The 19,807-nt window shown below is 42.5% G+C and overlaps 1 protein-coding gene across 1 annotated transcript in view; it reads right to left on the bottom strand.

Annotated features, from left to right (window-relative positions):
* The window catches only part of zc3h3 (zinc finger CCCH-type containing 3), a 64,177-nt gene that overhangs the window by 7,887 nt on the left and 36,483 nt on the right, over positions 1 to 19,807 (bottom strand). The window contains exons 4-9 of the mRNA XM_084356185.1: positions 19,038 to 19,188; positions 11,109 to 11,275; positions 7,028 to 7,106; positions 6,543 to 6,698; positions 5,635 to 5,704; positions 2,883 to 3,014 (exon numbers count right to left, since the gene is read on the bottom strand). Coding sequence (XP_084212311.1) covers positions 2,883 to 3,014; positions 5,635 to 5,704; positions 6,543 to 6,698; positions 7,028 to 7,106; positions 11,109 to 11,275; positions 19,038 to 19,188 — 755 coding nt within the window. The remainder of the gene's footprint in view (positions 1 to 2,882; positions 3,015 to 5,634; positions 5,705 to 6,542; positions 6,699 to 7,027; positions 7,107 to 11,108; positions 11,276 to 19,037; positions 19,189 to 19,807) is intronic.

The raw sequence follows: 19,807 nt of genomic DNA, 5'->3' as shown, positions 1-19,807 counted from the left end.
GTCGCAGAGCGACATGTGTAGAACACAGCGAATACATCCTACAGACAGAAAATGTTGTCACGGTCCTGTAATGGAGGGCCAGGATGTGTGCCAAATGTGATAAAATGGCTGCTTTTTCGGAGATTCCAGTGTTGGGACAGTGGCCCATCCTGAGGTGATGTATGTCAAGATGCTGAAAGTTTGTGTTTCCCTTTAGTGCCAAAGGAATTTTAAAGTAAAAGACAAAAAGTGTTCATCTTTTCAGATGCATCTTCACAGAAGGCCGAGCATACAAATGCTAACAAAAACTGACTGGTATGTCGCCTTACGTTTTCTGTTCAAAGCTGAACTTGAATTACCCAGCAAAGAGTGGAACCAACTCTCTGTAAACATGCACATACTCTATATTTTGTATCTGTATGGCAGGAGTTATGTGCATGTGTCCACGAAGGGCAGGGATTACACCTCGGCCAAAGAGCCAGTGCTGTCGATGCCCTGGAGTCGATTGTACTGCCCCTTCTATTACACGGACATTTTGGAATGCCGTGTTTTGAAATATTAATACAAAAAGAGCCGCACAAAGCTGTTAATTCCCAGATGGAGTACAGTGAATTGACAGTGTTATAGGTCAGTGTTTAAAGGATAAGTTCATCCAGAAATAAAAACTCAGTATACTGGGGAGAAAAGAAACAAGAGGGACAATTAGGACAGCACGGACAGATCCTGTGAGGTGGAGGCTGAGTGTGAGACAAAGCCAGGATGAGGGAGGATAGTGGCAATTCTGCGAAGTGGAGGAGGAGAAGGAGGATGGAGGAGGAAGAGGGGGATGGAGGAGGAGCAGGAGGATGGAGGATGGAGGATGGAGGAGGATGGAGGCGAGGAGCAGACTTAACCCCTGAGCTGCTGGAGTGTCTGCCTGCCTGGCCCATAGTGCCATCCTCAGCAGTTTTCCCATCTATAATTACTGCCTGCTATCCATCATAGAGCCACCAGAGCCTCACAGCGCAGCGCTCCATAAACACACACACACACACACACACACACACACACACACACGCACTCAGGCACAAACACACACACACACAGAAAATCACAGACCTAAGCACTTCAGCTAATAGAATAAATATTAATATCCCTTTTGTTTTCTATATCCTCATTTCCCCATGCACTATTTAAATGAGGTCTGACAGTGTGAAAAAGCATCTGTTTCACACTTGACACTCAAAAACAAGCAGAGAGAGGAGGAGAGGGGGAGACGGGGGAGACAAAGGGAGGTACGAACATAGGAGGGGGGGAATGGGGGGGGGTGTTTGAGGTGGATGTGGGGACAGAGTGTGAGGGCGACTCGGGTGTCTCCAGTCATGTGTAGGTGGCTCTCTCTTACCCATCAGGCCTGCAATGTGTCACTCAGACACTACAGTTATGCCATTATGGACCACCACCCCCTGCAGCTGCTCCTGCCTGTGTGTCACTGAGTACATGTGTGTGTGAGTGTGTGTGTGTGTGTGTGTGTGTGTGTGTGTGTGTGTGAGTGTGTGTGTGTGTGTGTGTGTGTGTGTGTGTGTGAGTGAGTGTGTGTGTGTGTGTGTGTGTGTGTGTGTGTGTGTGTGTCTGTAGGGCGGATTGGTTTCCAAACTACTTGTTTACCTAAGCCTCAGTTTAACTCAGACGAACTGTATACATGCTGTACAATATAATTATACGTTCGAATGAAGAGCACAGCTTAGACAAAGAACTTTACAATCAGGTAACAACATCTATGCAGCGCTAAATAAAGATCCTGTGAGATCAAACCAACAAACACTGATAGTGTTACATAAGAGTCAAAACACTGTAGGCTCTTGTTTCAATTATTCCAATCAGACTGATCTGAACGATTCAACACGTCAGCTGTACAGTGACCACAATACTTGTCTGACTTAGTGTTGTCATAAATATATCGATACAAATCCATTCTGAATATCTGAAACTGTTTCAATGTTTATTTTGTGCAGTATCGATACACCCGTACCATCTGTTTCAACTCTCTCCTCTCTGACAGTGGATTGACACACACACCATTTTTAAGAGAAAAGAAATGTTTCTGTGAAATTCAACATTTACTACAATCTGCCATATATCTCGCTGTGATGTTATCCCTTTGTTCTCTTTATCTTTAAATAAAAATCTTAAATGCTATGACCCCAATGTAGGTATTTTGTCGAAGTTAGAATTTCCAGTATGTGCTGAACAACTCGGATGCTGCTTCTTTGGTGAACAGGTGTCTGTACTTGAGACAGACTTCATTTGAAGATATTGATCTTTAAATGCCATTTAAGAGAGAGAGACCGACAGAGAAGAGAGCGAGAGAGGGAGACTGACAGAGAAGAGAGCGAGAGAGAGAGTGAGAGAGTGTGTGTGAGAGAGAGAGAGAGAGAGAGAGAGAGAGTGAGAGAGTGTGTGTGAGAGAGCAAAACAGTAAACAAGCAGAGAAAAGTGAAAGTGAAACCTGACTGTGTTTGGTGCTTTATTATTTTATATCTTTCTAGAACTACAACTGCAGGTGTGAGTCTATAATTACTGATTAGCCAGAGGTTTCCCAGTGACGTCTGTATGAATTGGTCAAATGCTGGTTTATTTAGAAGACCACTGAAAAATGCACTTCTGCTGTCTGACCGGAAACCCAGACATTGGCAGGGGCTAAATGTATGTTGGTGTTGGTATTAAGGTGGGGTGAGTGGACACATATTTCAGGGGGGGGGGACTGGATATTTGTGTTTGTTCTTACAGACGAATTGAAGCACTGCCTGACTTAATGTGTGTCTTTGTGAGTGTGTGTGTGTGTGTGTGTGTGTGTGTGTGTGTGTGTGTGTGTGTGTGTGTGTGTGTGTGTGAGTGTGTGTGTGTGTGTGTGTGTGAAGTACCTTCTCTCCCTCTGGACAGTAGCCCTTGACGAAGTCCTCACACACTTCAGCTTTGCGAGACACGTAGACGTGACTGTAGGGACAGTTGCTGTTGTTACAGATTCCCTTCAAGAAATATGAACACACCGGCATCTAGAGAAAGTAAAACACCAATATGTGAGCCATCTCAACCTGAGAAACAGTTCATAGTACTCAACAAAGTAGTATATTCAGCTGACTACCTGAATATATTGAATGACCAGGTTTGTCCATCAATGGATTTTTTCTTCCCTAATGGCACGGGGATATTCCAAGATGACAACACAATGATTCATCGGGCTCAAATTGTGAAAGAGTGGTTCAGGGAGCATGAGACATCATTTTCACACATGGATTGGCCACCACAGAGTCCAGACCTGAACCTCATTGAGAATCTCTGGGATGTGCTAGAGAAGATTTACGAGGCAGCCCGACTCTCCAACCATCAATACAAGATCTTGGTGAAAAATTGCAACTCTGGACTAAAATAAACGTTGTGACATTGCATAAGCTTATCTAAACAATGCCACAGTGAATGCGTGCTGTAATCAAAGCTAAAGGCGGACCAATGAAATATTAGAGTGTGTGACTTTTCTTTGGCTGGGCAGTGTATATGGTGGTTTATGTCATGGACAAGGTGACGCCAATTAGTCTGTGTTGCTGTTCTTTTCCTTTCCATGAAGATCACGCACCATGAGTGAATAAAGAAGGGAGCTGGGGCGATGTGAGCACCAGATTACATGAGATTATATGAATGTGTAAACAGACATGTGGTTCTAAGATCACACGACCGCCATGTACAGTTCAGACGTCCCATGTGCCAGGCAATCTGTCACACTGAGCAGCTAAATTACCTTAATTGTAGTTGACAGCAGCAGAGTGAGAGTGAATGTGTGTCTTGACAGCATCTCTGTGTGCATGTGTGAGTGGAGAGATCTACTGTTCGGTGTGGAGGCCGGTCTAAATATACCTCTGAGGGGTCCGGTGGAGAAAGATAGGGGGGAGGTCGGGGGAGGCGGAGTGTGAGAGGGACTCCTCCTCGTTGGGATGGGATCAGTTCTACCTCATTAACTGCTACAGAAATATTTATCCAGGCTGCAGCCCGTCCAGCTCTCATGATGTGTTTATGTGCTCTGGATGTGTGCACAGACTGGGCCAGTGGTGGAGGGAGGGAGGGGAGAGAAGGGGGTTGGTGTTCCCGGGTGTAGGGCGGCAATGCCAGGGGAGTAGGCTCAGGGGTGTCCAGTTTCAAGGTATTTGTGGTAGTGGGGGGACAGTAGGGTGGGGTGCAGGATTCGGGCTATCCACACTAGTGCCTGGATCAGGTTCGGAGGGCTGCTGGGTGTATAACCCTTTACAACCCCCCACCCCTCACATCAACCCGATGTCCCCCCCACCCTTACAGTCCTGTTTAAGGGGTCCACATGAAATAAGAGCGGGAGTATCCTGTGGAGGGATGGGCCAAAGGTTTGGGCATCATTACAAACAGACAGCTGGGCTCTCAGCACTCACAGGCAGCAGTGTGACAACCAACACAGGTGCAAGGCATTGTGTGTGTGTGTGTGTGTGTGTGTGTGTGTGTGTGTGTGTGTGTGTGTGTGTGTGTGTGTGTGGAGGGTGAGGCACCTGTTATAGGGTTGTTTGTCAAGAAAAAAAAAGACAAAAATGCTTTCCCTTTTTGAGTGACTACACTTTCCCTGAGATGGGCAAGAGTACACACACACAGACACACACACACACACACACACACACACCAACCAGAGGCTTTGGCCAATAATTGTGGACACAGCTACCAGGTGATACCATGTGATATGAGTTATCATGACATGAAATGTTCATATTGTCTCATGCCTACATGAAGGAACAAGTTTCCTGAAGGTCAAGTGACATCAACCTTAAATCTGTACCAAGGAAAGTTATCACATGAACCTTGATAACAATATTTTTTATCTACATTGTTTGATACACCAGATCATGTAATTCCTGTCTCACATCGGCTCACTTTTGATTAGATTGATGTTTGAGCGATGTTTGATTAGAGTAAAACCACATAAAGGTAGTGGGCTGTTGGCTGATTGGTTGATTGAGCTTGCGGTTATATGTGATTTGTTGTGGAAGATATTTCATTGTTTTAATCTTTAAGGAAACTGTAATCCAATTCAACATAGCAAATTGGTAAAGTTTTGTTAGATTGATTACACAACAGGAATGCAGTTCATTCAACTATCCATTAATTGAACAGTTCTGGTCGCAGATTGACTGGGTTTCATTAAAAATCAATGAGTCTGAGGTGAAGGTTGTGTTCCATGTTGTTGTGTGTACAAACCAGGGCGAGACACCTGAGCTAAACTCTCACATTTAACAAATGTTTTTTGTGTTTTTCAGCACTTTACACTCACAGTTACATACATTTACAAGGATGGAAGTGATAAGCGAGGAGAAGATTGGTCTGTAGACCATACAGATGACCCCTTTTACCTTAAGGCTGATCATTTACTGTTTCGACATAGGTCCCTACCTAAACCCCCAATCAGGTCAAGTCTTCATCACTTCTTCCTGTAGCATGGAAACAGGAGCCGTGCCAAGAACGTGAATACGATCCACGATGACTGTACCCACATAGTGTGTCATATTATAGCTACACACTGTACCCAATGCTGGCCTTTGCAATTAAAATCTACAAAACACCATGTTGTCCACCAACGCCGTGTATGGCCACATGTAGCTCTGTTACCTTCTCCTTCGCCACCTTATGGGAGAATGGGCAAGTCCCGTCTGCCTGCTTGCAAGTGCCTCGAAGAAACCTGCAGATTAAAACAGAAACAAAGCTGAAAACACAGAAGCTGAGAGAAGCTGCTGGTTCTGGAAGTGTTTTTGACCATTGCAACTTGTTATTTCGATGATATCCTCAATGTAATAAACTGACAAACTTTTGCTCTTGGGCCCCACTTTGGGCATTCCTGGTCTGGCAAAATTGCAGGTCAACAACCACACAGTGACACTGCTTGAGAGTTCTAAGTGGCAAAAAAGGATGAGCAATCCTCACACCCTCTCAATGGTAAACACAAGTTGTTACCATCACACCTTTGCAGACTGTTCCCAGAGATTCTATAAACCTTCCAGTATTGCTCTGTTAAGTCCTGGTGGTATGAGGTGTTTGTGACTTGCATTTTGTTGTCCTTGATTCTTGATCTTCTGTGATGTTGTGGAGCACTTTGTTATTAAATATGTCTGTCTTTATTCATAATGTCTTTTTGGTTGTGTTTGTGCAGTTGCCTAAGACACAAAGATAATTTGCAAAAGCAAGCAAACAAAACTAACAAAATAATTTGGAGGAATCATTTGAATCAAGATTGGCATTGACATGCAACAAAGATCCACTGCAAGCAGCAGACACTGCAGTGTGTTTGCTGTGGTTCTTTGTTCATGGTAGATGGCATCCATACAAACCTTGAAGTTTTTCACATGCCAGTTACACTGAGCATTGGAAAATAAATGAAACTCTGACTTCCTGAACCTGAAATAACTCCTCCAAGTTAGCAGCTCTAGTGGTGTACACTGGGTATAGTGGTTATGGAAGAAGATTATCCATCCTTACTGGTAATCAGAAAGAAATGGGGCGTTCTTTTGCGTTTATTTTACCTGGTGCAGACGGCCACCTTGTCCGGGTCGTGGATGTAGGGACAGCTGTTGCCACGGTTACACTTGCCGAAGCGGTTGTAGTACATGCAGTACTGCTTCGACTGCTTCTTCTGACGAGCGTGTCTGATTATGGCGAGGCTCCTCTGGACTGCACGGCTTGTTTCAGACACACAGACAAACCACAGGTATTGACAAATCAATAGTAAGCAGCCTGTGGTAACCAGAGAGGACAAATTGTATATGTTTCAACTCTCAACCCGGTGAGGAGCTTTGGGTGAATGTATCCACCGTATGCTAATTTTAATTTGAAAAGATTAGCTCTGGCTTTACAGCCTGCAGTTGACAGTGATGAAAGGCAGTTAATATTGGGAGGGTGGATCAAATGCAAAAGTCTGGCTGGATTTGATTTCATGATGGTGCTGTTGTATGAGGACAGCCAGCAGCATGAGAAGAGATGAAACAGGTTGGTGGTGTGAAAAGCTTACCTGGCTAAATGACGAGTACTGTAGGGTCGACTGAAATTGTGATTCGTGGATGAGACCTGGGCAGTGCTCAAAGACCTTCCTGAATGTAGAGAAGAGGGACACATGAGCAATTTAAAGGGTACATATTATGAAAAACTCACTTTTTCAGTGTGTTTCACTTACATTTGTGTTTCTTGAGCGCCTAACAATCCACAAAATGTGTTTATAAGATATCCCAGTCAGGTTTTTGTGGGCTTCCGGTCAGAAATAAATTGTGATACAACAAGCCTTTCAGAATTTGGCCTCCTACTTACGTTAAATAAAGGCTCATTTGAAAATTACCGCCCCAATCTGACCCATCGCTTAAGAACTACCTTTTTTTTCTCGTAAGCACCAGTCCTGCTTATGTTGAAGGTGAGAGTTAAACACAGCTGCTGTTCTTGGCTGCAAAGACCGGTACAAATCACTACATCAGCCCCCAGCCTAACAGGACATTAGAGCCGAGTGGATTAAGTTTATTTTTGATGGAAAAGTCCCAATAACAACTGGTAAACTCTGTGTGTGCCAACCATTTCACTTTGGAGGGCCAGTACAAAGCTACAAGCTAAACACGAGAGCTGCTCTGTTATTGGCTGCAGGAATCAACACAAAAGTCTCTGTCTACTCCCATCTGACATGTGTGTCAAGACCCAGTAGAATACCTTTATTTTGATGGAAATGTGACAGAAATGTCCTCACAACAACTGGAAAACTATTGAATTGTATGTGTGGGTCTGTGTGTGTGTGTGTGTGTGTGTCTGTGTGTGTTTTCTCCCAGACTGCTCTGGTAAATTCACAAGCTCAAGTGTGGATTTACTACGGACTGCATTATCAACTAGGGCCAGTAACTGTGCAAGCTCAAGAATGGATTGATATCGGCCGTCTGTGAACCAACTTCTAACTAGTAAGCTGTAACTTTTGCCATGTTTCATGCTGTTTTGCTGTGTTTTGTTAAGTTTGCCTGTTGATTTGGGTGTTAGCATTATACTCGGCTAATGTGGCCATTCTGGAGCACTGTTAAACTAATGTAGTACTAAGAGAAACTGTCAATGTTAAGCCTCATTTGAAGCCAACTAAATAAAGACTGGTAGGATTGAATATGGTAACTGTGGTAACATGTTTTTGGTTTAGAAGGGGTTCTTGTGGTGATCTTTATGGTAAAAGTGCCACTAACTTGAAGCTAAAAAAAACCAAAGGAGATGAGCGGAGACATGACCAATCAGAACAGACAGGGCACTTTCAAGAGGGGGGGCCTTAAAGAGACAGGAGCTAAACTAAAAAGAACAGCTTTTCAGACACAGGGAGAATAAAGTTGGTGCCATTATAATAAATAATAAATAATAAATAGATAATAAAGTTTTACATGAATTTGCTATTGGAGTGGCACTAGTTCACCATAATGTGCTTATTGTCACTTGATGAATCATAACTATTTGGGGCAGATACTGAAGCGTTTATAAACTTGCCCTCAAGTGCTGACTTTATGTAGGAGGTTATTTTTGATTGAGAATATTTCTTTGTAAAAACACTATTTTTAACACGTTTGTTTGTTGTGATTAGTGTTCAAGAACTGGCAACTTTCTCTTTGAAAGCTGAAGTATGAGAGCACACCAGATGTTTGCAGACTGCAAATGTGGGTTTGTGCAGAGGAGATTTAAGAAGTATTTAGATGTATTACACTTGCCTATTTTAGCAGTGCCAATATGATACAACGTCCAGGAGCAATTTGGGCATGTCCTACAATACATTAACTCCTCCTAACCGACTTATGTTGTGAAATGTTGCCACATTACTACAAGCAATATGTTTTGCATGGTGATGAAGATATGGATACATATTTGAAGGTAAAGTGGAGGTAAGTTTTTGTCTTTATAATGAAGATTTCATCTTTTTTATGTATTCATCTTGCATGTCCTGATGGTGCCATTTTACAAGAGCCATATCTAAAGTAGAAAATAGAATAAAATAAAAAAAATACAATTAGATCAGATATGACAGAACTGAAGCTGTCTGAGTGTGTGTTTGTGCAGCCAGATGCAATAACAACCTGATATGTGCCTGGTTATTTATACTGTGGTGGTTTGACACATGGGTGCCAAAGCCAAACGTGACGTCCAGCCCTGCTTGAGAACAGCATAAACACTATGTACCCAATGCACTCCACAAATGCTGGAGGGAGTGTGTGTGTGTATGTGTGTGTAGGGTTGTTGGAGGCCATGGGAGGACTGGAGAGGAGGACAAGGAGGCCAGGAGGTTGAGGTTTCAGTTGATCTCATTCAGACCTCTAATTTTGGAACTTTTTTGGCTGTTAATGCACTCGTCAAGTCTCTCTGGTGTGATTTAAGCAGAGCAGAATTACAGGTCATTGGCTCCAGACTGGGAACAAATGTGACACTCTCTCCGGGAAGATGTAAGAGCACAACTCCTGCAGGAGAGACACCTGAAGCGTGTTTCTGGAGGAGGTAGGAATGTGTGTTGGGATGCCGGTCACGAGTTGAGCAGAATGGAGTTCTTCAATTTCCCCTGCAGGTGTAGTTGCTACAGAATGTGTATAAGAGAGAAGGAGGTAGAGGCAGATCTAGGCTTTAATCTGCACCGTCCAGTTCTGTGAACCCTCCCCCTCGCTGCTCTGACAGATGACAACTTTATTATTTCAGATGGCAAATCCAGCCAGTTCCCGTAAGTCTATTAGAGAGCATGTGGACGGAGCTGCAGCTACAAACATGAATAAACACTTCTTTATCACCTCAGGGTGCACACACACTCACTGGCCTGTACTCACAATCCATGTCCTGAATAGAGTGGTGTAGTCTGTGGTCCTAAAACCCAGAAATCCGTTAGCATTTTTGCACATCCAGTTCCATCCTCTTAAAGTCGATGTGTTTTTGTCTACATCATAAAATGTCTCACAATTTATTTATAGATCGCTTCCCTGTGTTAAAAACAGTGGCTGCTAACAAGTGTGTAAATGAGACTACAGAGGTCGTCGGGGATATAAAACTTCATCACAGTGAACACAGAGACTCATCTACTCACCAGTCCGTCTTTACAGGCCCACTTTAGTTACAAACTGTTCTAACTCTGACTTTACATTTTCTACATTGATCAGTTTATAGAAAACCTGTATGGTAATTGTGTAGTAGATGCCTAGTGGTGGTGAAGTTAAGTCATGTGACTGCAATATAGTCTGTTTATAGCCTGACATTAGCTTTTTACCTGGTGATTTAATTTACACTTCAAAAATCACAAAAGTGGTGTTTATCTGTGAAGATTATCTTGAACAGAACGTGTAAGTATCATAAACTTGTGTTTGCCACAGAGCTTATTTTCCGCGATATTGAAAAACGCACTTAAAAAATCTCATAGGCTTTTTGTGGAGGGAACCAGGGTGATGCTAACTTCTGGGTTAGCTGACAAAAATATGCATCCCCACACCACTCTATAGGGCTGGGGACCAAACCTTAGTACATTTCTGGTACAGAATGAAATGTTAAATGACTTGTCAGATTACTGTCCTTTGATTAGACAGTTCCTGATTATTTAGTTTTTATACAGTTTCAACATCTGTATTTGTGTAGAAAACCTCTAATATGTCATGTGGAGCTGTGATGATTAGTCAATTAATCGATTAGTCGACTGAAAGAAAATTAATTGCAAACTATTTTGATATTCACAAAATCGTTTCAAAATGGCAAACATTTGCTGGTTCCAGCGTCTTAAATGTGAAAACAGTAATTGGACTCAAAGGGCAAATGCTCAAATGTAAGTTTTTCTGAACAAAATAAAATAAATTCAATTTTATCTACCTAGCTGCAATGATACAGACTTGCGCCTGAGCCAGCAACAGCTGAGGATTGGCCCACTCATGCTGTGGTCACAACCAGCAGCGGTCTACTACTTAATACTTAATAATATGTAATAATACAGCTGAGCTTTTCTCTATCGGTCAGAGGGCATACATAACTTTACCAATATATTATCACAGTTTGGTAATTGTCATCTTTGATTTGACAAAGTACCAGATGATTTTTTAGTTTTAGTTTAGTTTAGGCAGTGACAGTACCTGTTCTGTTGATCGACATATTGGATGCCACAGTGCGGGACAGCTTATTGGCTGACACCCGGTACAGGGAACCACGAATCCAGCACATGCCGCTCCCTCTCCAGTGCTGAGTGGATGACTGGTGTCTGTCATGGGGGGGAGCTCGCAGACGGCTCTGAAGGAAACTCCTGAGAGGAAGAGGGACAGAAAAGAAAAACAAAAAGAGACAAATTGAAATAAGGCAGAAGAAAACATCTCTGGAGCTCATATTGAAATTAACTTTAAGTTATATATTCCTTAAAGGATGAACTGGTTTTATTACAACTTGTAAATTACAATTATCAGTTCAGCTCAGTTTACGTTCTCTAAGCTGGATCTGCTCATCCCACCCTCAGTTCCACTCCTCTTTTGCCTATCTTCCCTCAAGCTCTTCCACTATATCTCCCTTCCTCTTTATGTTTCCCATCCTCTGGTCTCCCCTCCTCCCTCCCTCCTTCTCTCTTTCTCCCTCCCATGTCACAGCACTCTGTTAAATTGCTCCTCTAATGGAAAGGACGGCAGTGTGGAAATGGAGAGAATTGAAAAGAGGAGAGGAGGAAATCAATGAGATAATAGGCAGGGCAGGGGGCCAGGGCAGCAAGGTTGGCCCCTACACTGGAGCGTAGAGACCACACACACACACACACATATACAGAATCACAACACACTCCTGCTACAGTATGTACAGTACACACAATCACAGGCGTCTACACACACGCTCACCATTCAGAAGTCACTCAGCAGACGTGTGTGAGTATGCGGCGGCTGTGCCTGCAGTGTGTATGGGGCTGCTGGGTGGTGGTGGGGCGGTGCAGGGGTTATGGCGATAAATTGCGCTGTCCTGTCACTTCTATTTGGGGCGGATCGGGGCTGGTGTGCAGGTTGCCGCTGGAGGTAATTTGCTGCCGTATTTCAGATGGGCTGGAAATGGGTTTAGAGCGAGAGTTCATGCCTCCCATTACAGAGAAAAGAGAGGGTTACCCCGAATGCACGCCACGCACAAAACAACTGACACGGACGCTTAACGCGCTGCAGCCGGCAGAGAGCTGCTGCACTGCTGCAAATGAGAAAAAAACAGAGGGAATATCAGCCATCAGCTGCGTTCACGTAGAGGGTCTACCTGACCGCCCGCCATAACTCAGCTGCACAGACACTCAGTTTCACTGATACGAGATCAGTGGCTGCCCTACACGGGGCAACTGCAGCCAGGGGAGCTGTAATGGAGGCTAATGTTGGAGGGCTGACTGCCACCCAGGGAGGCTTAAACAAGGACCGGGCGGCCTGGGGAGCCACAATGGAGGTTAATGGGGATATGACATGAACAGTTAACACAGACGGCAGTTAACCTCGACACAGGGCTGCAGCAAGGGGGGTGACCGTGGTTGTAACATCCAGTCTGTTCAGGTGTTTTCACACCGACTTCGTATGTTTGTCTCCGAACCTCAGAGTGACTGTCCTGCTGACAGGTTCATGCATTATCTTATTGTTTGACATGCTTGTCATGAATTTTACCACCCCTCGGTGGTAAACACCCCTGATGGATCTTCAGGTCTCTACAAAGGGGAGTTTTATAACTGTGGTCTCAGAGGCTTGTGGAGGAGCCAACAAACACCTTCCAAGTCTCAACGTGTTGTGTAGCTCAGCACGTCAAAGAAGCCGATTGGTTAATTCAACTTTATGTTGGAAGGAAAGGTTCAAAATGAACCACTGTAATTGCACAGGACATGTTAGTGTTAAGAAGAAAGTAGCCATGTACACGTTTATGAACTCATGTACGTTCAGTTATGTGTAGACAGAGAAGCAGGTTCCAGCATGTACTGTATGGCTTTTTCATTCAATGTGAGCTGCAAGCCTCATTTGAGTAGAAATTAAGTTATCAGACTTCTGTGCGACTGTACATACAACCATGTGACTCGAGTTTCACCCTCAGGGAGACACCAGTAATGAAAATGGCCTCTGTAAGAGCAGATTATCTTTGCAATGAGGTAATCTGCCTGCAATGAGAGAGGAGGAGAGGAAGGAACAGTGTAAGCAACTCAAGAATCAAACCATCAGAAAGTGATTGAAGTGATTGAAACTGAATATAATTCATAATGTTTTCATAAGAGTATAACAACCTGAAAGTTGTGCTTTCATTACTTTAGAATGAGCCTTTTATATCTACAGAGGGAAGAGGTTCTCTTCCATAGAGTCCACTATGTTTCTACAGTAGCAGACAAACCAAGTAGGTTACAACTGGCAATGACACTGCTAAATGCCACCAAAACCTTCACACTGGACCTTTTAAGAGGAATAGGTGTTTTTCTATCCATCTCCTAGTCTCACATTGCCAGACCTATCTCCACAGCACCGTGTCAGTTTTCACTGTGCACCAGTGTTTCATATGAGTTTGTTAGGGGAGAAAACTCTCGAGTTTCTGAAGTCTTCTGAGTGAAGTCTGTGAAAATATACAGTGTAATGTCAACTCTTTAAATTCTTGTGGCCTTCTCCAGAGAAAATTGAACAAAGTGGTGACTTTTAGCTTATTAAGGGGTGTTTTGAATGTCGATTTTTTAATTGGTCCTGCTGACTGAATCAGGCTCATAAGTAATTGATTGCCATCATCGTCAGATGTCTTTGCATTGGTGTTGTTTTGTCTTCTGGTCCCTTCAGCCATAACTTACTCTCATGAAAACCTTCATAAACATGTGAAAGATGATCTTTAAAGGACATTTGAAATAAAAAAATGGGCAAGATAGGAGCCATCTAATCTACAGGTCACGTGACATCCTTACCCCCACTTGTTCAAACTTCTTATTTTGTCCGATCAAAAGTCAAATACCAACATATTCAAATTAAAATGAAACAACAAAGAGAAAAGAAGAAAATCCTCATTTTTGAGATGCCGGAACAAGAGAATGTTTGACATTTGATTGGGTAATCAACTCATCAACCACTTGTTTCAGCAATTTCTGTTCTTTACATTTATTTAGTTGTGTTGTAAAACATAAAGACAGTGACTTGAGGTCACAGCAAAAGAACATTAACTCCCCAAAAACAAAAGTGGAAATGTGTTGAGAAGAAGAAGAAATGAAGGAGGGGGCAAGGGCATTCAGAAGCTCCCCTGTGACTAGTCTGCATGCGTATGCACGTACATGCGCGTGTGTGTCTACAGGCAGGTGTGTGTACGTGCACTGCCCTGACCATGCGATGCACAGATAAAGGAGAGCGCAATTCAGCACTACCTTCGCCGTTGATGAATGATCCGACTTTTGTTTTAGTGACAGGGAAGAATTTGGAGGGTCGTCGACTGCTCTGAATAATGCTGCCCTTGTCTATTTGTCTGCAACCCAAGCATTAGTAAGCTCATATTGGGAAACAGTTACCCTTGAAACAGAGCACAGCAAAAACATTCATCTGACTAATTCCAACAGTAAGGACTCCTGCTCCTCTTTAGGCACTTAAAGGAAACCAAAGCAGTGTCATTACACATCACGAACCCATCAAATCCAGCTTAAAGGGAGCTGACTGTAATGAACAAAGTCCTTGTATAGGGTAGAAAATAACATTAAGAAGCAAACCAGAGTATTTGAGTTGAATACAGTGTGAAAAGCAGCAGGAGAGGATCATATCACACAACTGTTTGGATGACTAATGTGATAAGTAATGAGTAAATGAATGAATTGGGGTATAAAAGGCGATGAATGGGGGAGTGAATGCGGGAAAAGGAGAGATGTGAAGAAGAAGGAGCACTGCTTCACTTTATTGCCCAGTCTCTTACATCCTGTACTGATCGATACTGAAGCACTAAAGGAGATGAGCGCCTGGACCTAGTGTGTGTGTATGTATGTGTGTGTGTGCAGATGTATACACTCAAAAATAGTGTACTTATTTGGGGGTGGAGGGTCCCGCCATGTTTGGGGCTTCAACCTTTATGTCAGAAATTAGTTAGAAAGAGATAGATGCAAGTAGAAGTTAACGAAATTAGGATGTGAAGTTGATACATTCAAACAGACAAACAGCTACATGCAGGATGTGACAAGAAATTCATATCATGTCTCATTAAATATAAAGGAATAAACAATAAAGAGAACAGCAACGGAGCAAACACATGGATGAAGAATATTAAAGTAGGGACAGCGGAGAGAAAAACAGGGAGGGTGTGAGGGAGATGGAGGGAGGGTTGGGCTGTAATTTATCCTCCAGTGTGCATGCTTTACGGCTTTCTTAATTCAACTCCTGCTACTATTAATGGAGTTAATGTTGAGATTATATCTATTTTCTGGTGGCGGCGGTTGAAATACTGCAGCCGGTTCCCCCGCCCCTTCAAACTGCCCTACAGCGCTAAATCACCCGCCAAGCTTGTTATGGCTGAAACCAGGTAAGAGCACGGCATGATGGGTAGAGAGAACCTCTCTTCCTGTGAGTCTGTTATCTGAAACTGAACACCATTTTCCTCTTCAACGTTTGATTGACTTGATCGATCTTACTCTTTATCTTTAAATTTGTGTTATTAAATGTTATTCTAGTGTATTTTCTCATTAACAGCAGTTTGTATTCCCACTGTTTGCTATACAAACTTTTACCATGACCACTGTGCTTCATCTGTAGTAGGTGAGAAGGATTTACTTAGTTTTGGGTTTAAACTTCATTCACCTGCTATTAAAAACGTGTCTCTTCAATAATCCAAAAACAAACAAAAACGACTGATGAAACCTTGCAGCATTCTTTATTTCTATAGTATGGGCTCAGTGAAGATCTCAAGACTGGCTCAAAAGGGTTTGACACTAACAGTGTCCCCTTGTCCCAAGACAATAGAAAATATGTTTAGGACGAACAGAGATCCTCTGCTGTCAATTCCTCAGAGCATATAGAGCTAACAGCTAATAGAGCTAAATACACAGAAGGACTGAAAGAAATGTTGAACAGTGAACTACAGTTTAATGTGACAACACAACAAGTTTATAGATAATAAATAAACTGAAGTACTTGTAAAAAGTATTTTAAATGCTAATACTTTTAATTAACAACTATAGATGATAACAGAGAAAGAAAACAACATTTTGATTTTGGGATGGTTGAAATAGTTTTTCGGCACGGTTCTGGGGCGGTGGTGAAAAAACAAACAAAAAAACTCTGCTCTAAAGCTGTTAAACATGATAATGTTTGTAAAATGATAAATGGACTTGCATTTCTATAGCACTTTTCCAGTCACATTCACCCATTCACACACATTCACACACTGATGACAGAGACTGCCATGCTAGGTGGCGACCTGCTCATCAGGAGCAATTTGGGGTTCAGGATCTTTCTCAAGGAAACGTTGACATGCAGCCAGGGGGAGCCAGGGAATCGAACCAGCAACCACCTGATTACTGGACGACCCGCTCTACTGCCTGTACTCAGCAATTTGAATTTGAAATTGGGAAAAATGTGATTGTGTGTTTTTCACAGGTTTAAAGACCAAACAATCATAATAATGATAATTGATAAATTAATCGATCAATATTGAGCGTAGCATTATATTTCTTAGCAACGAAAGCTGTTAGTTAACTTATAAAAATTCCCTTCTGAGCATCTGATCACATGATTATTTTAAACTTTTAAAAAATTACATATACTCAAGAGCCCTACTTTAAACATTATATTAATGTCATTTAGAATCCAAACAGGCTTCCTGAATTGAACACATTGGGAGCCTCTGGACCACCGTGTAGTGATGGGATTAGTTTTTCAATGCACGGCCCTGTGTGAGGGGTTCAGCTATGAGCAGGCACCAGAGATAAGAGCAGAGAACATATGAGGACAGGGATCAGTGGGTCTGATAGGCCAAAGATGAAGAGCAGCACTCAGTAGTTAAGAGCAGAGAATATGAGCTCATGCTCCACTCAATAGCTTCAAACTGATAAAAGTGGGGGCTCTTTGGAGTTAAACAGATAGATAAGCAGGAGAACGGAGTATATGGGTGGGAGAAGGGTGGGGTGGGGGGGTGATCCACTATCCTTGGGGACCCGACCTGTCCCCCTCCCTCCCTATCTCTTTTCTCACTTCTACACACTTGGTGATATTTCACAAGATGTCACGGAGCTCAAATTGAAAATCCCTTGATGAATCAATATTTACTGCAGCAGCTAAATGAATAGTAATAAGTCACCAGAGGCTGAGTCCAGCCACAGTCCAGGCTGCTCTGTCTCACCAAATCTGGATTACACAAATGAACCCCCATCACACACACACAGAAAATGCTTACTTAAAGAGTAAGTTCAACCCCCCAAAACAGACATATTTTCACACTTGACACTGCAGATATGTACATTGTTATACACTCAGGTTTTGTGATAACAACCATGGAGATATTTGATGAAATTTTGGTTCTGTTGCCCACAATAAGGCGGAGGTTTTTCGGGAACCTCACATATTTAATTTTGGGTGTCATCTTGAGTAAAATCATGATTTTTCTGGGTCTGAACATTGTTGGAAACGTTTGGGATAAGTTCACAACTGAACAAAATTAAAACAAAGGTCTAGCTGTTTTAAGATGAAACGATTTAAACAATTAACCGATAACACGATAATTTAGTGACAATAACATTACTTACTAGTATCAATTGCAGTCATACATAGAATAGACAGAGTTGCACTCATGCCATGTCAACCCTGTGTTGTTTGGTGTGTGTGTGTGTGTGTGTGTGTGTGTCTGTGTGTGACAGCCTAGTCATACCTCAGGCCAGGAAGAGCATCCTGTTAATTCTCTGCACATTAACAGATCATCAAAACTAACCACAACAACGTGTTCAAAGCTTTCACGATCACTGTGTGAACACTGCGGGGAAAAAAGCTCAACACCACTTTGAGAAGAAACATCTTGTAGTGTTTCTTCTTCATAGTGATTATGTCATGAATATGGAATTAACTTCCATCACCCAATAACGCCCTCTTCATAAACATGAATTAACTCTCAACCCTCAGAGACGACCTCACCACCACAACCAGTCACCTAAACATACATTATGTATTCTACACACAAGTAAGTCATATAAGATACACAGGATTTACAGGCTATTGTTAAAAGATCAATTGATAGTTGATTACAGAAAAAATGTGTCCATAACAATTCTGACCAAACAACTTAACATATTAGCCATTTATCAAACAAGAATGTTAAAAATACTCTGGTTTGAGTTTTTGAGTGAAGATTTGCTGCTTTTCTCTGTTGCATGTCATTGTAATTAGAATTTATTTGGATTTTTGACTATTTTTCAGACAAAAAAGGAATTTGAAGGCATCCCTTTCAAGCTTTTGGAAAATGTTATTGACTTTACTGCCAGACCAATACTTGATTTTTGGGGCCGATGCCGGTATTAGAAAGTCCCTATAACAATTTATCAGCCAAAATACACACATTTTTTGTAATGATCCCTTAAATGTGGTTATCAAACACTTTCTTCAGTCTAACCGTAAACTTTGCTGTCTGAAATGACAACAGTGCACTTAAACAGCAAACTTACTGGGAATTTAGAGATAATAAATTTAACAAACCATTAACAAAAGGGCTAGGGTTAGAGATAGGGTTAGGTACTTGCAGCTCTATTTCAGATACTGTGTTCACCGTGTAATCAACACTCATTGGTGGATTAAATCAAGAGACGCAACCACCCACTCTTCCTCTCTCTGCATCTGTCCTGGGTGAGGAGAAGCTTTCCCTGCTGGTGTACAGTAAATTAATGTGAGGAGCACAGTGGTGTAAATGGTTTATTCTCTGGGTTATCTACTGTGTAAAAATGAGCACCATAAATTCCCGACCCCTTCCACTCATGCTGCACATGACGGTGACATAAAGGACAGGGCGATGCTCTGCACTGAAGGATATCAGCCACTGAGACACATTAAAGCCAGACCTGCAGGAGGTGTGTATTTGTTAGCATGGATTACCTGGCAGACTGGATCCTCTTGGCTCTCCAGGAGAGGGCAGGGTTGTAGTGGTGGGTGGGTGAGGCGCTGGAGCCCGGGCGGGTCACAATCTTGTAGCGTGTCCTGTACACCCGCTGAGAGGCAGGGCTACGTTGGGAGGAGGAGACGGGGCCTGAAGGGCAGCAAAGTTGAAAGATCACGGTGAAAATCTGATCACACACACAAACAGAAGCAATACTTAAACACCCAGTTGGTAAGTGAACAAATGCACACACACATCATTTTGAATGCATGAAACTGTGCATACACACACACACACACACAGACACATAGACACACACAAGTTTGTCTGATGACTCTGGCAGGTGTGCTCTTTAATAAGCTTCACATATAAAAATGAGAGGGAATAACAAAGGCAGAATTTTTATGAGCCTAATAAATCATATCCTCTGTCTCTTTGCTCGCTGCCTTCATCCCTCCTGCCTGCTCTCCCTCCCTCCGTCTCACTTTAAGTCTCATTCGTTATATCATTTTACAGATCCATCAGAGAAGAGGCGTAAGAGCAGAGAGATCGGAATAGAAAAAAAGAGGACTAAGTGTTTTTATTTATTTATTTATTTATTTGGCTGTGTATCCATCATGTTGTTTTATGATGGCCTTTGCTGGCTGATGTACTCGCACATAATAGAATAGCATTTGCATTGTGGGTCGTTTAAGTCCCTGTTCACATCAGTTTACAAAGATCAGAGACCACATGGGGCAGGAGCCTCTGTACTGAGGTCTGACAGGTA

This window comes from Pagrus pagrus (assembly GCF_965226575.1).
Source record: "Pagrus pagrus genome assembly, chromosome: 6".
NCBI lineage: Eukaryota > Metazoa > Chordata > Actinopteri > Spariformes > Sparidae > Pagrus > Pagrus pagrus.
Note: the sequence above shows the minus strand (reverse complement) of the source record. Positions and strands in the feature narration are given on the sequence as shown.